The 15,224-nt window shown below is 54.1% G+C and overlaps 1 protein-coding gene and 1 pseudogene across 2 annotated transcripts in view; both read right to left on the bottom strand.

The window, feature by feature from the left end:
* UBE2I (ubiquitin conjugating enzyme E2 I) overlaps positions 1-12,051 on the bottom strand; it is an 18,970-nt gene extending 6,919 nt beyond the window's left edge. The window contains exons 1-4 of one of the 2 annotated variants that reach the window (XM_006107083.3): positions 11,918-12,051; positions 7,086-7,161; positions 6,870-6,953; positions 5,271-5,343 (exon numbers count right to left, since the gene is read on the bottom strand). In XM_006107083.3, coding sequence (XP_006107145.1) covers positions 5,271-5,343; positions 6,870-6,953; positions 7,086-7,151 — 223 coding nt within the window. In that variant the 5' untranslated portion in view covers positions 7,152-7,161; positions 11,918-12,051. The remainder of the gene's footprint in view (positions 1-5,270; positions 5,344-6,869; positions 6,954-7,085; positions 7,162-11,917) is intronic. The other variant, XM_023747833.1, reaches the window with a different exon arrangement.
* LOC102419284 lies at positions 1,533-3,477 on the bottom strand (annotated as a pseudogene).
* Positions 12,052-15,224: the final 3,173 nt, after the last annotated feature.

The raw sequence follows: 15,224 nt of genomic DNA, 5'->3' as shown, positions 1-15,224 counted from the left end.
GCTTGGCACCATGGCTAGAACGACACCCTTGCGACTGAAGGATTCCCAGGTTTGTATCCAGCTGATGGCCACACTTGGAGTAGAGGGCTTGTCCACCCGTAGAGGGCGTGCAGGAAGCAGCACATCAAAGATTCTCTCACAACAAAGATATTTCTCTCTCTCTCTCTCCTTCTCCCCACCCTCTCTGAAATCGATATATATATATATATATATATATATATATATATATATATATATATATATATATTGATTTCAGAGAGGAAGGGAGGAGAAAGATAGAAACATTAATGATGAGAATCAATGATTGGCTGCCTCCTACACGCCCCCTACTGGGGATCGAGCCTGCAACTCAGGCATGTGTCCTTGACCAGAATCAAACCCAGGACCCTTCAGTCCACAGGCTGACACTCTATCCACTGAGCCAAACTGGGCTGGGGCCCCGACTCGGCCATTCTTAAATGAATCATGGTTGCCTCTAATGGCTCTAAGTTGTATTTCCCTGATGACCTCTGGGGGTGAGCACCTTTCATTTACTGGGATAAACTGGCTACTTCTTTGGAGAAGTTCTTGTTCAAGTCTCTTGTACACTTTTCTATTGGGTTGTCTCATTGATTTGTAGGAGCTCTTTACATATTCTGGACACAAGCCTTCTGTCAATTACATGTCTCACAGATATCTTCTCCCACTCTGAGTTTGCATTTTTGCTCTTTTAATTGTACATTTGGTGAACACAAGTTCCTAATTTGAATTTAATCTGATTTATCAATCTTGTTTCTTAGCTAGAGAAGTGTACCAATGATGAATACTAGCATTCCCCAGGCCCCCAGCCCCACTTCCCCATCTCTTCTGGCTTTCTCCCATATGAAGTCACCTCCCGACTCCGCACATCACTCATCGCATGGCCTGTTGACTTCATAACAGGACCCCAGCATACGCTCCTGTGTCTGGCTCTCTCCACTCAACATCACGTTTGGGAGACTCACTCCTGCTGAGCACTTGTAGATCCCTCGTACTTGCTGCTGCACTTACCTGTTCTATTCTGAATGGACACTTGGGTTGTCTCCAGCTTTTGGCTTTTACAGACAGAGTTGTCATAAACATGCTGTCCATGCCTTTTGGTGGACATGTGTATGCATTTCTATTGAATATTTACTTGAGTTGACAGCTGGGGCCAAGGGTAGGGATAAGTTTAGCTTCAGTAGACATGCCAGACAGCTTTCCAAAGGAAATGTCCAAAATTTACTCTTTCTCTAGTGCACCTACGTGGGTGTCTGCTGCTCGGCATCCTGTTCTCTGCCTGTTCACGCTGTGGCTGTAACTTGTAATTCTCTGGTAAGAAGTTACGCATCTCTTTTTGTGCTGATTGGCCGGGTGGAGAACCTCTTGCCAAGGGCCTGTTCCATCAAATGGTTATATTTTTCTTATTGATTTGTGGAGGCTGTTGATATATTCAATATAAGTATTAATATATAGATATAATTTTCTCCCCTCTTCACTGCCAGTGGTGTCTTTTGGTGAAGAGATGGTCTTTATTTTTCAGTGTTCAGCCTTCTATTAGACTCCGCCTCTCGGAGGAGCCTACTCCCTGTGGGTAGGGTGTTCTGGGAAGGGCAGGGGGGGCTCTGTCACCCTGTCCTTGGGAGGACCGTGTGTGGTAAGGTTTGTGAGTTTGTGGCAGTGTCTGGGAAAGGGCTCCATGCCCCATGGGGTGCACTTGCAGTGGTGCACAGGGCCCTTTCTGGGGGGACAGCCTGGGGATGGGCAGGCAACAGCTGAGCCTGGGCTCTCCTTTGGGGCCTTCCCTTGGCACCTTCAGGCCCAGCTCCCTAGGTGATCCTTTCTTGGAGGGTCAGTGGGCACACCTGCCTCACAGCAGCTGTGTGATCCTTGCCTGGCACTGCCTCTCTGGGCCTGTTTCCTCCACTGGGAGCTGGGCCCTAACCTCTCAGAGGGAGGCTCCCCTGAATGGGTCCCCTGGGCATGAGGAGGTGCAGACTGTCTGTGTGTGGAGGTGACTGGGACAGGGGCCTGGACATGGGGGCCTTGGGAGGCTTAGTTGTCTTTGTCCTTGGCACCGTGTTTGAGGATGCGGGTGAACTCCACGTAGTTGAAGTTGCCTTTCTTGACAATGGGAGCCTCGTGATACATCTCGTCCACTTCCTCATCTGTGAAGCGGTCACCCATGGTGGTGAGCAGCTCCCGAAGATGGTCCTCATGGATAAAACCTGAGGCCTCTTCGTCGAAGCAGGCAAAGGCATTGTGGATCACGTCCTCGGGGTCCGTGCCATTCAGCTTCTCCCCAAACACGGTCAGGAACATGGTGAAGTTGATGGGTCCAGGGGCCTTGCTCATCATGCCCTCCAAGTACTCATCCGTGGGGTTCTTCCCCAGGGAGGCCAGCAGGTCATGCAAGTCCTCCTTGTCAATGAGGCCATCTCGGTTCTGGTTGATCACGTTGAAGGCCTCCTTAAACTCCTGGGTCTGGGACTGGTCAAACATCGCAAAGACACTGGATGTGGCCTGCTGTGGCCGCTTCTTGGTGGTCTTGACCTTGGCTCGCTTACTAGACATCTTGGCTTCAGGTGGGTGGGGCTTCCCTGGTGCGGAGAAGGTACTCTCTCGGTGCGCAAAGCTGGAGCAGAGCCGGGTCGAGAGATGGTCTTAATTTCAGTGTAGTCCACTCGATCATTTCCCCTCTGGGGAAAGCACTTTTCATGCCTTCCTGGTTAAGAAAGCTCTGCCTATCCAAGTCATGAAGACATCCTCCTGTCTTCCTCTAAAAGCTGTACTGTCCCACCCACCTTCCCACTGGACATCACAATCCCCCAGGAAGGCTTTGGTCTATAGGGGGAAACTGAGCTCTCCTGATTCTTCCACTAGGACAGTCGGCTGTCCCGTCCATGCATGAGACGACCATCTTCTCCCCACGCACTGCAGTGTCAGCTCTCATAAGTCACTCCATGTACACCTGCGTTTTTCTGGACTCTCTGCATCTCAACTGCTTTAGGAGGTCTCAACCGGATTCATGTCTTGCCTGTCCTGCTAACGGGTCTGGGTACTTTTTACCCAGTGAGCCCCAACTTAGGCCTCACCATCCTCCCCTCCTAGAACTCCAAGGGCCACAGCAAGTCTTGGCATTCTGCATTTCCTACATTTTATAGCCTGTGGTGTGACAATTTCCACAAAAATCTGCTTGGGTTTTGACTGGGATTACACTGAATTTGTACATCAGCTTGGAAAGAACTGACATCTTCATAACAGCGTGCCTTCTCATCCGTAAACCTGGCCATCTCTGGTTATTTAGGCTTTCCTTCCTTCTCTCGTAAATGTTCTAGTTTTCAGTATTGAGGTCTTAAATGTCTTTACTGGATTTACTCCAGGGTACCTGATGCTACTATAAAAGGTATAGTTTAAAAATGTTCACTTGGCCCTGGCTGGCTTAGCTCAGTGGATGGAGCATTGGCCTGCGGACTGAGGGGTCCCGGGTTCGATTCTGGTCAAGGGCACATGCCCGGGATGCAGGCTCGATCCCCAGTGGGGGGGCGTGCAGGAGGCAGCCGACCAATGATTCTCTCTCATCATTGATGTTTCTCTCTCTCTCCCTCCCTCTCCCAAATCAATAAAAAAAATATATATATTAAAAAAAAAATAAATTAAAAAAAAAAAATTTCATTCGTAGCCCTAGCCAGTTTGGCTCAGTGAACAGAGCATCGGCCTGAGGACTGAAGGGTCCCAGGGTCGATTCTAGTCAAGGGCACATGCCTGGGTTGCAGGTTTGATTCCCGGCCCCAGTTGGGGTGCGTGTGGGAGGCAACCAATTGATGTGTCTCTCTCACATTGATATTTCTCTTTCTCTCTCTCCTGCTCCCTTCCACTCTCTCTGAAAATAAATGAAGAAAAAAAAAATGTCCTTGGGTGAGGATTAACAACAAAACACACACACACACACAAAAACATTCATTTGTTGCCACTGTATGGAAATGGGTTTTTATATGTTAACGTTTTATTCAGCAACTTTAATAAACAGACTTAGAGAAAGATGGTCTATGGCAGCCGTGGGCAAACTACGGCCCGGGATGAATAAAACTAAAAAAAAAAAAAAAAAAAAAGAGAGACCGTACCCTTTTATGTAATGATGTTTACTTTGAATTTATATTAGTTCACACAAACACTCCATCCATGCTTTTGTTCCGGCCCTCTGGTCCAGTTTGAGAACCTATTGTGGCCCTCGAGTCAAAAAGTTTGCCCACCCCTGGTCTATGGTGTAAGCCTTCCTTTTCCATTTCTCTGCTGGGAGTTCGTTTTCCTACACTGCTACATTTGCTTAGAATTCCAATACAATGTTGCATAGAAGTGATGAAAGCAGCTATCTCACTTCTTATTTAAAGTAATACCTACACATGACACACACACACAAAATTCAAACAGCAAAGAACCACTCCAAATGAAGTAAGTCTCCATCCCAGTGGTGACGTTATGAACTGATAATTTAAGTAAGTCTTCTGCTAGATGCTATTTTAATGGGAAACATACTTCTATCTCTTAAATCACTAACCACGAGTTAACATGTAGTCTTGCCTTCCCACATGCCGGGCACTTTCCGACACACTGAGGCGCATTCAATTAACCAGCTGTGGACAGTATCTGTTGATGTCTAGCTGCCAAGGGGGAGAGATTTGGTGCCTTCTCCCCCTCATCCCGAGTTTTGTTAAACTGCATCATGGTCTACCTGTGGCCGTTTTAAACATGGCTGTGGCCTTTTCTTTCTCTGCCTTCTGTGGCGTAGTGTGCCATCCATCCAGGCTGCAGATGCAGGCCCGGGGTTGGGTGTGAAATTCTAACAGATGACAGGTCACAGCAAAAACATTCCTCTGAGGAGTAAGGTTCTGAATGGTGCTTCTCCTGCATGTCCATCCCCATCCGGGGCAGGCATGTTGTGGCCTCATCCCTGACAGGCATAAGGGTTCAGGAGCCTCCCCTGGATCTCAGGAACATTCACGCTAGGGCCTGGGAGCTTCCCAGTTGTAGAGCGAAGACTGGAGACTTGGTCTGTTAGGTGCACCTCCCACCCCGGGGCTAGAAACACTCAGATCCACAGTCATCCGTAAGGATCAGTGTGACGCAGCCACAGGGATCAGAGCACCGGGGCCACCCTGTGTGAGCAGAGTGTGCAATAACCGACACCCCCGGAGGCCGGGCTCTCTGAAGAGGACTCAGATCTCTGCTGGAGCACGATCAAAGCCAACCTTTGAGGACTTCGTTGTACTTACATTTCGGAGGTGAGGATGGATAGTCATCTTTGAAGAGCATGCGTAGCTTAAACAAGCCTCCTTCCCAAGGGGTCTGTTGGGAAATGAAGCTGTGATGAGATGTGTGCCGCCTCTTGCTGCAGAGGCCCAGGAGGAGAGGGGCATGCTGCTGCTACACGGCCCCAGTGACCCTGCCCACAGCTCAATGACCCCACAACAGGACTGGCGGGACCTCCATGAGCCCTGAGGGCCAATGGGAAAGAGTCCTCCCTGGAGAGGAGCAGACAAGCGGCCCATGGCGGGGTGCAGGGTCTGTACCTGAGCAGCTAGGTAAGGACTGAAGTGAGCTCAAATGCAGACCCCCTCCCTCAGGTCCCACCTGTCCCTGGTCAGCCTCCAGCTCTTCAGTCCAACACTCCTTCAAAACTGGGAGGGAGATAGCTACAGCCCACCAGCCTCAGTCACCTAAGATAAAGGGCCACGTATGGGTTCAATGGAGGCTGGGGTGCATGCTGGGCCCTCAACAGTCTCAGTTGAAGCAAACCCAGACCACATTTTCTTGTGGACAAAGTCCTAATCCTGCCAGCTCAAGGCAAGGGAAGGAGACTGTCAAGAAAACACCATGGCTGAGCATCGTGGATTCTCAGGAGAGACCATGGAGGGGGAAGTGGAGGCAATGAGGTCTTAGCACAACCCAAAAGCCTCCGGGGTCTCCTCCTTCCCTTGCAGTCACCAGGAAGAGCCATATGCTGGGCTGTTGGAGACCCTCACTCCTTAACGCCTCAAACGCACTGGTTCTAACTGGCCCAGATACTCAGCGGAGCACCACCTTGGGAGGACTGTGGCTGTGTGTGAAGGATATGTGGGCCCCATGCAGCCACCACAGGTGGTCAGGGATTTGCCACCAGTTCAGGCTCACACACCCATGAGTGTTGCGGTCTGGGCTGGTTCAGGAGCCTCCCCTGGATCTCATGAACATTCACGCTAGGGCCCGGGAGCTTCCCAGTTGTAGAGCGAAGACTGGAGACTTGGTCTGTTAGGTGCACCTCCCACCCCGGGGCTAGAAACACTCAGATCCACAGTCATCCGTAAGGATCAGTGTGACGTAGCCACAGGGACCAGAGCACCGGGGCCACCAAGTTTATCCTGGGCCCTCAACAGTCTCAGTTGAAGCAAACCCAGACCACATTTTCTTGTGGACAAAGTCCTAATCCTGCCAGCTCAATGCATCCAGGATACATTCCCTCTGCTGATGCAGGGACGTGGGGGCGCTGTCAGGCCCCCAACTTAGAATCAGGGCTCAGTACATCCAGGATAAACTTGAAGGCCTGCGTGGTTCCTACAGCCCCTTCTCCATCCTGTCTTCAGGACTCCCTTTGCTCCCAAAGATGCAGCAGGATCTGGGCCTACTCCCCCTGCCGCAGCTCAGTTCCTTCCTTCAGCATTAAAACTGCCAGGGGTAGGTGGGGTGGTGCCACATGTCACACTAACCTTGTCCCACCATTTCATGTCCCCTCGCCTGTGTGATCACCAAGTTATGTACACTTGAACCTAAGTCCTTCTGAAGGGTCCGACCGTTCCCAACAGTCCACCCCACACCTGAGCACGGGTGCTTCTTACCCCTTTTTTCCCTGGAATGGCACACTCCCAGTTCATGAGGTTCATCGTGCCGTCGGGGTTTTTTGTGGGGACAGCTACAAAACCCTGCGAGAAAACCACACACAAGCGCATCAGTTCTGTGGCAGCTCATCTTCGCTGCCCACAGGAACCCTGTGCCTCCCACCCCATCAGGGAGAGGACCCACTGAGCTACATGGAGAAATCAAGCTTTCCTTACAAATGGGTGGTCTTTTCTCCAAGCTTTCCTCTCCTGGGCGAGTCTGCTGAGGGCGATCCCCGACATATTCAAAGTCCTGAAAGAGACAGCAGGAACGCGATCAGGAGGAAAACCTGGTTCCTTTGGCCCCTTCCCTCACCTGCCCAGTGAGCAGACTTGTTTGCAAGAAAAGTGGGTAAGTGAAGGCTCCCACATGGGCCATAGAGACCATGCATGCTCTTAGCAAGCGGCCCCATCCAGCGTTTGGTCAGGCCCCAGGCCCCGACTCCAGCCTTCTCCTACAGGCAGATCACCAGAAAAGAGGCCCAGGCCTCCTGGACACCTCCATGTGGGTGCCTTGTCAACTGCCTGGCCCCAGGGCTCCACGGCAACCCCTCACGCTCCATTACATGGTGACACAGAGGATCAGAGAGGCGAAGCCACAGGCGTGGGTCTCAGAGCTGCTGGGTGCTGTGCAGGAAGGGATGCCGAGTACTCCCGGCAGACACCTGGCACCCGTGCCCCCCAACCCCCACTTTAGTCACACCCAGCAGTGGGGTCCAGTCCCACCATCATACACACAGGAAAGGCAGGACCAGGTGGGGATACCCAGAATGCTGGCTTGAGACCTGGGAAGGGCCGGGATGAATCGCTTCCCTCTGCTGATGCAGGGACGTGGGGGCGCCGTCAGGCCCCCAACTTAGAATCAGGGCTCAGAATTCAGATTCAGGCCTAGCCAGGATGACCTTATTCTTGAAGGCAACCAAGAGGCAAAGTGCACCAGGGCAGGGGGCAGCTCAACTGCATTGTGGAAACGTCCAGACAGCTCACCGGGCCCAGCAGCCGACAGACCCACGTGTCCCCAGGGTCCCGGGCTCTTTCCTCTGCCCCCTCCACTTTCTCATCCTACAGCCCCACCCTGGCACTCCCCAAACAAGTAATGGATCAAGGCCCGTCTCCCATGTACTTTGGGAAAGTCAACAAAAGGGAAGCAGCTAACAGAGCCCAGGAACTCCTCGGAGCACCAGGCAGCAGTGAGACCTCAGCAGGCCTGGACCACAGACTCTCAAGGCTCAGTGCCTTTAGCTGTTCAAATGAACAGCCTGGAGCCCTCAGGTAAAGCAGCATCTCCAGGTGCCTGGCACACCAGACCAGACTGCAGGGCACTGAATCGTAACGTCGCCTCCAGCTGCCCATGAGAAAGCAGATGCAGAGGTGACACGGTCACAAAACCTGCTGGAGAATTTGACCCTAAGTGTGCTGGTTGGTCCTCAAAGTCCATGGAAACACTGAAGATACCTTGGATGAAGCACATGCATTTACCATAAACAAGGCTTCCCCAAGCCTTCAGATTGATACTGAGGCTAGGGGAGAGGTCTCCTCTCTGCCTCTGCAGGGAAAAGGTCCAGCACAAGGGCCTGAGTACAATTGCCCTCCACAACCACAACAGGGTGCTCAACCCTGTACGGAAAAAACACATCTCCAGCAGGGCATCACTCGACAGCAGCCGTGCTCTCCTGCCCAGCCTGGCCCACTGCCCCAGCCTCCACACAGGCCTGTTCTGGAGATAGGAACTGAGGTCCAGAAGGACCTGCCTTGAGGCCGGAGCCTCAATGCAAACCCAGGTGGTCTTCTGACGGGGGGTGGGGTGGGGGGTGGGGATGGCAGGCTACTCTCTCTCCTGCTGCAGTGCCCCTTGCTCAGTAACTACCATTTCAACCTCCCTACCCCACCCCACCCCACCCCACCCCACCCCAGGCTGATCTACAACTCCCTCAGCAACCCAGATGGCGCTCTTCACCCCAGTAGCCACACCACCTGACTGTCCTGCCCAGTCCCCCAAGGCTCACACTATTTGTGGAGGAGGTGTTAGGCCAGGCCAACAGTTCAACAGCAGGCATCAAATGCACATTCCCAGGCCCCAGAGGCGACTGTGAAGTCAGGAGCTCTGGGAGGCCCCAGTGCTCTGGGTTTTGGGCAGCTCTTGAACGACTATTTTCCCAAGAAGTAGGCACAGGAGGAGGGTATGGGGTTGCCTTTGCAGAAAAGCACTGTCGCCTCCAATCCCACCTAGGAACCCAGGTGTCTCAGGAGCCAGTTATAAACCGCCAGACCAACTGGATGTGGTACATTTTCAAGAAACAGGGATGTTTATGTTATCACAAGAAAAGTGGGGAAAAAACAAAAGCCCTCCGTCAAGGGTGACAGGTGCACCAACTTGGACTGTGGTCCCCAGCTCCAGCACTGTGACTCCAGAACACACCTTACCCAAGTTTAAGTCCAAAGTAGATAAACACCAGGCTTGCACCCAGTGGAACTGCTCACTGCACCACACAACCCCGAGCTCTGGTCTGCCCATTTCTTCCCCAGGGGGTGTCTGCCCAAACCACTGAGGTGCTCATGAAGAGCCTGACAGGATGCTGCCCTGGGGGCTCACAGGGGAGGAAGTTGTGTGCTGGGAAGCACTAGGTGCTGGAGATGCAAAGCAGCACCATGGGGGTGAGAGGCACCTGCTCTAAACAGTGGCCGCCTGGCAGGAGACTGTGCCAGGCAACATGGTTCAGGAACAGAAGGGCTGGTGGGCCAGAGGAGAGTGCAAAGGGAAGGCCTGCGTGAGGGACGTGAGGGCCTCCGGGGTGGTGCACAGAGGAGCAAACCAGCAGCTTCTGTCAGAAGTGGGCAGTGACAGTGGTGACTGTCTGGGAGGCTTGAGTTGTAGCCCTGATGTCGGAAAAGTCTTCATTTCTAAGTTTCTCTAAGTCTTCACTTCAACTGATTCTAAATGGCATGAGCCCATGTTATCCACATCCTCACCTCCAGGTTGGAGGGCACAGCACATGCTAGCCTCAAAGTACTGCCCCTGCCCCCAGCGGGCAGGCCCCTCATCGCTGGCCATGGCAAAGCAGACAGCACAGGCTGGCAGGATGCTTCTGCTGGATTAACACAGAAGTTCAGTGACCAAAGACAAGCAACCTGGGAAGCATTGTTTAAGTGAGGCACAAGGCCCTTAGCCAGGCATCGAAGCTGGTTTCTGAAGCCCAGGCCAGCTCTGGAACACTGAGCAACCATGGATACTGTGCAGGGCCACACAATGCTCCCAGGGCTCAGGGGGGCTAGGCCAGCAGGGTGATCCCCAGCGTGGCCTGCCTCCTGCTGACCCTGTGCCAGGACCCGCCTCTTCTGCTCTGAGGATGGAACAAAGCTGCACACGAACACCCTGTGCCTCGCTGTGGTTGTCCCAGGTATGCAAGGTTAACAGTGAGCGGCAGTTCCGCAGGAGTGCCAATGGACCAGATCAGGCCCTAATAAGACGCTTTCCGCCATCAGGGAAAAGAGCCACAGGTGTTTACCTGCAGTGTCCCAGGCATACACCTGTCTGCAAGATGGTGCTTCCACTCCTGGTAGCCTTTCCAGTCCAGGAGAAAGCAGCCAGTTTGTTACATTTTTAATTACAAAACAGAAGCCTCATTCAGAATCCCAGGAGCAGCTAAGTTAAGATGCTTCAGAGCAGCAAAGTTGCAGATGCAAAGATAAAATATCCATGAACTACTAGAGACAGCAGCCTGCGGGGCAAAGGCTGGGTTCCCCAGGCTTAGTGGGGAGGTCTGCCCATGAACCCACGCTTCTCAGATCAGCTCTGCTGGTTGACAGCAGAGACTTCAGACCCACTTACTGGCTTTGTGAGTGTGGCAAGTTGTTCATCTCCCCCCAACCTCAACTTCCTCATCTGTAAAATGGGCATAGGTGGCCCAGGTTGAAACAAACACAAACTCCCTCAGGGGAAGGTATGCACTTTGCCTGATCTCCGCCCAGGCTGCACTTCCGGTTCTTTCTCGACAAATCTCCCAGGATCCCAGGCTGTTTCAGAAGCAAGGTCCCAACCCCGAGAGTCACCAAAGACACAACAGCACGCACAACTCACCCCGGAACCACCCAAAAGGTCACAAGCAAATCAGGACAAACTAGTGTCCATCGCCTCTGCCTGTTGGACATGTTCTCTACCTAAAGGTAGCGATTCCTTAACAGCCAGCTACATTCAGAGCTGTATTCTTGGAAAAAGAGAAAAAGCCAACTTAGCCAACACAGTAACTTTGCAAACCGAGGAGCTAAGCATGCTTTCAAAATACACCAACCAAACCACTTAAAAAAACTGTGATTTAGGGACTGCAGGCCGTGATCCTCCTTCCCTTCCTTTCCCTCCTACTCACGAAAACATCAGTTCCAAGCTCCCTTCAGCGGGTACAAAGCCACCTTAAACACAAAAGGAAACTCTCCCTCCAGCCGAGCGCTGATGTTCAGGGTCCCACCAGCGGCAAGTGGAGCTCCGTGGAGGCGCAGGAAAACTCAGACTTGTTTTGCATTTCAGGCATCATCTCCCCCCCACCCCCAATCCAAGCAGCAATTTTGCAATCCAAGACTTTTAACTCTCCCCGCTGGGCCTCTCTGAGCGCCACAGGTTTGTGTGCGGACCCGTGACCCAGGAAACGCACGTCCCTCCGCGGAGGGGAAGCTGCTGTCAACCCCGCGTGGCTCCCCGGCCGCACCGCGAGCCCACGCCGGGGGGACGCCGACACTTTCACAAGGGAAAGCGACGGAGCCCCAAGGCCGGGACGCCGCCGAGGCCGGCCCAGCTGGGTCGCGCCGTAGCCCGCGGCGTCAACAGCCCCCAAGCGGACGGTTCCCGGGCGCGGGGTCGGGGTCAGGTCGGGGGGCGCGCAGGAGGCGGGGGTGGGGGCCCAGGGGATCGTGGGTGGAGGAGCTCGGCCCGACGACGGCGGCGGAGGCCCGCGCTGCCGAGGTCTGGCCCCCGTCCCGCCGCCGCCGCACCCTGTGCGCCTTCCACCTGGGCTCACCTAGGGCGGCCGCGGCCCGGCGAGCGAGGCGGACGAAGCGTCGGCGACAGAGGCGGCTCGGCACTTCCTTTGTCTCGGGACTTCCCTCCCGAGCCCGCTCCGCGCGCAGCCCGAGCGCTCCGAGGACCCCGGCGCGGGCGGGGCGCGGGCGGGGCTTGCGGGGTCTGTCCGCCGCGTGCCCATATCTCGTGCCGCCACCGGCGCCCAGCGTCCCGATCGGCCCTCGCCGCCGCATGCCACGTGCTGCCCGCGCCCCGCCGCCACGCGTCCGCGCCCCAGGCTCGCCCAGAGAGCCCAGCCGGGGGGCGGCTTTCCAGTCAGGCGGCACCCTGGACACCTGTGCTCTTAAAGGAGCCGCATCCACAATGTGAGGGAGTGTCTGCAAACTCCCCTTTGCGATACGCGCGTCCACTCGAGGACACGCCGGTAAGCAGCGGGGGGAGGCGGAGACCGAGATCTCCAAGGGCTCCCCGGATGCCCCGCGGGCACCTTTCCGGGCACGGGTCCCATTGGTCTCCTTAGGGCTAAGGCCCAGGGTTGGGGGACAGAGGCCACCGAGGCCTAAGGAATCCCAGAAGCGTCGCAGCACGGCGGCGATCCTCCGATTACGGCGCCCTGTGACACCCTTTGCAATTGGCCAGTTCGGAGCGCTGGGTGGGGCGTATGTCAAATCCGTCCAATGAGCTGACGCGGTACAAACGGCCCCGAGCGGACCTGACCGACGGGAAGAGAATTGCGGACGCTCCCTAACTCTGGTGTTGGCCCAGAGGGAGGGGGTTCCGGAGCTGCCAGCCGGCGGGGAGGGGCCAGCTGGGAGCCCCCCCCCCCCACTTTCTCCCGCTCCCCCTCTCCCCCCCGCCGCTGCAGTCAGGGTCTGGGGCCCACCCCTAGCCCCGTGGGAACGCTAGGCACCTCTCGGTGGGGCTGCCCCCAGCCCCAGCCCCCGGGCCAGCTCTTCTAACCAAAACCCAGCTCTGGGTGGGGAGAGGGCGCCTGATGGGTCCGCCTTCTCAGCCCGTCTGTGGGCGTTTTGGGATCAGGCAGCGGTGGGTGTGGAGGGCTTCTGGGCGCCAGAGGCGGGGTGGGGGCCCAGGACAGTGGAGGCTACCTGCTTTCACTCACTGCCCCCCCCCCCCCACGTCCCCCCATCTCCCTTCTTTCTCTCTCCCTGCTTCCTTCCTCCCCAGAGTCTCCTATTTGGTCCCGGGGTGGGGACCACAGGTCCGGTATCCTATGGCCCACATCTGGCCCAGTGCTCCTAGCAAATGCTGGTGGAGGAGTTCCATGTGCTCCCAGCATTCCTTTACTCTGCAGGAGTAGAATGAGGTTGGGGGTCTTGTGGGTGTGGTGGCTCTGCCGGCTGAAGAGGGGGGTTGCCTCGGGTAATTCCTGGTCAACAGTGGCCCAGAGAGAGGGCCTGGTGGTGGTCGTGACCAGGGTCTCAGGTGACAAAGCCAGAGGGCCTGACCCCCTTGAACAAAATGCGAGCATTCCGAATCCATCCCAGACTCCGAATTCCAAAGGGGCTGCCGGCTTCTGGGTTCCCCAAGCTGGGCCTGGACTGGGGAGGTGGCCTCCATCCTTCCCTTCACCAGGCAGCTGCAGGTCTCCACTTTGGGGTGCAGGACCCTCAGGGATTTGTGTGAGTCGCCTGTTCTTGGGGCTCCCAGCTTTTAGTTCATCGATGGTCCTGGAACTGGGCATTGTAACAGTTGTCCCAGGTGGACCTACTGTTGTAATGTACCCCGTGAATCACACAAGGACGCCTCAAGAAGTCGAATTAAGGAGTCACATTTATTGCAAATCCGGGACTACGAGGGGGCATTTTGCTCTCCAAATCTCGCAGTCATAAGATGGCCGCAACACCAGATTTATATAGGCAAAAATCACAAAGGTATCGATTACATCCCAGGGTTTGGAATGAGGAACCCGGTTTGCACAAAGCAGTAAAAGAAGCGAAATTGAGCCGATTAGTTATCTACAAAGATTAATGATAGTTTTGGGTCTTCAGACCACTGAGTTGACAGAAACACATTATCTAGAGCCCTCGGGTCTTGGGACCACTGAGTCAATGGAAACACATTATCTGGACCCATCGAGGCAATTTAGAGTAATTGTGCTGTCCTGGTCCCCAGGTACAGAAGAATGTGCTTCCTAAAACCAGTATGACCACAACCAATGGGATATTCACATTACGAATCAATAAGGCATTCAATCGAATGGGATGATTTATATAATTCAGAAAATCAAAATAACTTTTCTATTATTTTAGCAAGCAAATAATGACAGAAGCGGAGTCAGCAGGGTTAAAATATTAAACATTTACCCAAACATGGTTGCTACCATGCTTCACTACTGCACAGCACATGGCTACCGAGCTACATTGGAAGAAAACAGCTTCCTGCTGAGGCACAGAGGTCTCTGGTTCCAACCCCATCTTTCTCACTCAGATTCCAGGAGGTTTGCACAGGGCTGCATGGGGACGCACCCAGCAACTCGCAGGGAAGAGGTGGTGGCCATTGCTGGAGTAAAGAGAGGAGAACCAGGCCCATGTGAGCTCAGCTCAGCTCAGGGGGGCGCAGAGAGGGGGTAGTGCTGACCAGGTGGGAGTGGCCTGGAGGGGTAAGGAGGGGTGCAGTTTGAGGCTGACCAGGTGTGGCATGTCAGTGTGGAGGGCCTGGGCCAGATCCTGTGGGCCCTGTGGAGTCATGGAAGGTTGTGGAGCAAGAGCTACAAGACAATGTCCTGGTTCCGTTTGTGTGTGGTGAGGGGGTATTTGGAGATGGAGAAGACGCGGCCCCTCAGCCCTGGTTGCTGAGTTCCAACCAGCAGAGAGAACTCCCATCCTGGTGGGAAGCAGTGTGAGGCCCAAAGGCCCCCACGCTGGAGGGAGAGTGTGGGGACTGGCGGAAGGAGGAGGGAGCACTTACCTGGAGGGAGGGTTGGAGGAGGGCAGGGGGTGGGCAGAAAGCTGCCTCAGATCTGGTTTCCTCAGCCCAGGACCCTGGCACACATGTTTTTTGTTTTTTTTTCTAATATATTTTATTGATTTCAGAGAGGAAGGGAGAGGAAGAGAGAGATAGAAACATCCATAATTTAAAATAGTATTTGCACATCAATATTTTAGTTATTGGCTTATGTTACTTTTAATTTTCTAAAGAACTTATTTGGAAGTTTTTATAGATCGCTGATTAAAACTGAGATGTTAATACTTACTAAAATGTAATGTTTTTTTTTTTTTAAGAAAACATCATTGATGAGAGAGGATCATTGATTGGCTGTCTCCTGCATGCCCCCTATTGGGGAT

This window comes from Myotis lucifugus, unplaced genomic scaffold (assembly GCF_000147115.1).
Source record: "Myotis lucifugus unplaced genomic scaffold, Myoluc2.0 scaffold_1008, whole genome shotgun sequence".
Taxonomy (NCBI): Eukaryota; Metazoa; Chordata; class Mammalia; order Chiroptera; family Vespertilionidae; genus Myotis; species Myotis lucifugus.
Note: the sequence above shows the minus strand (reverse complement) of the source record. Positions and strands in the feature narration are given on the sequence as shown.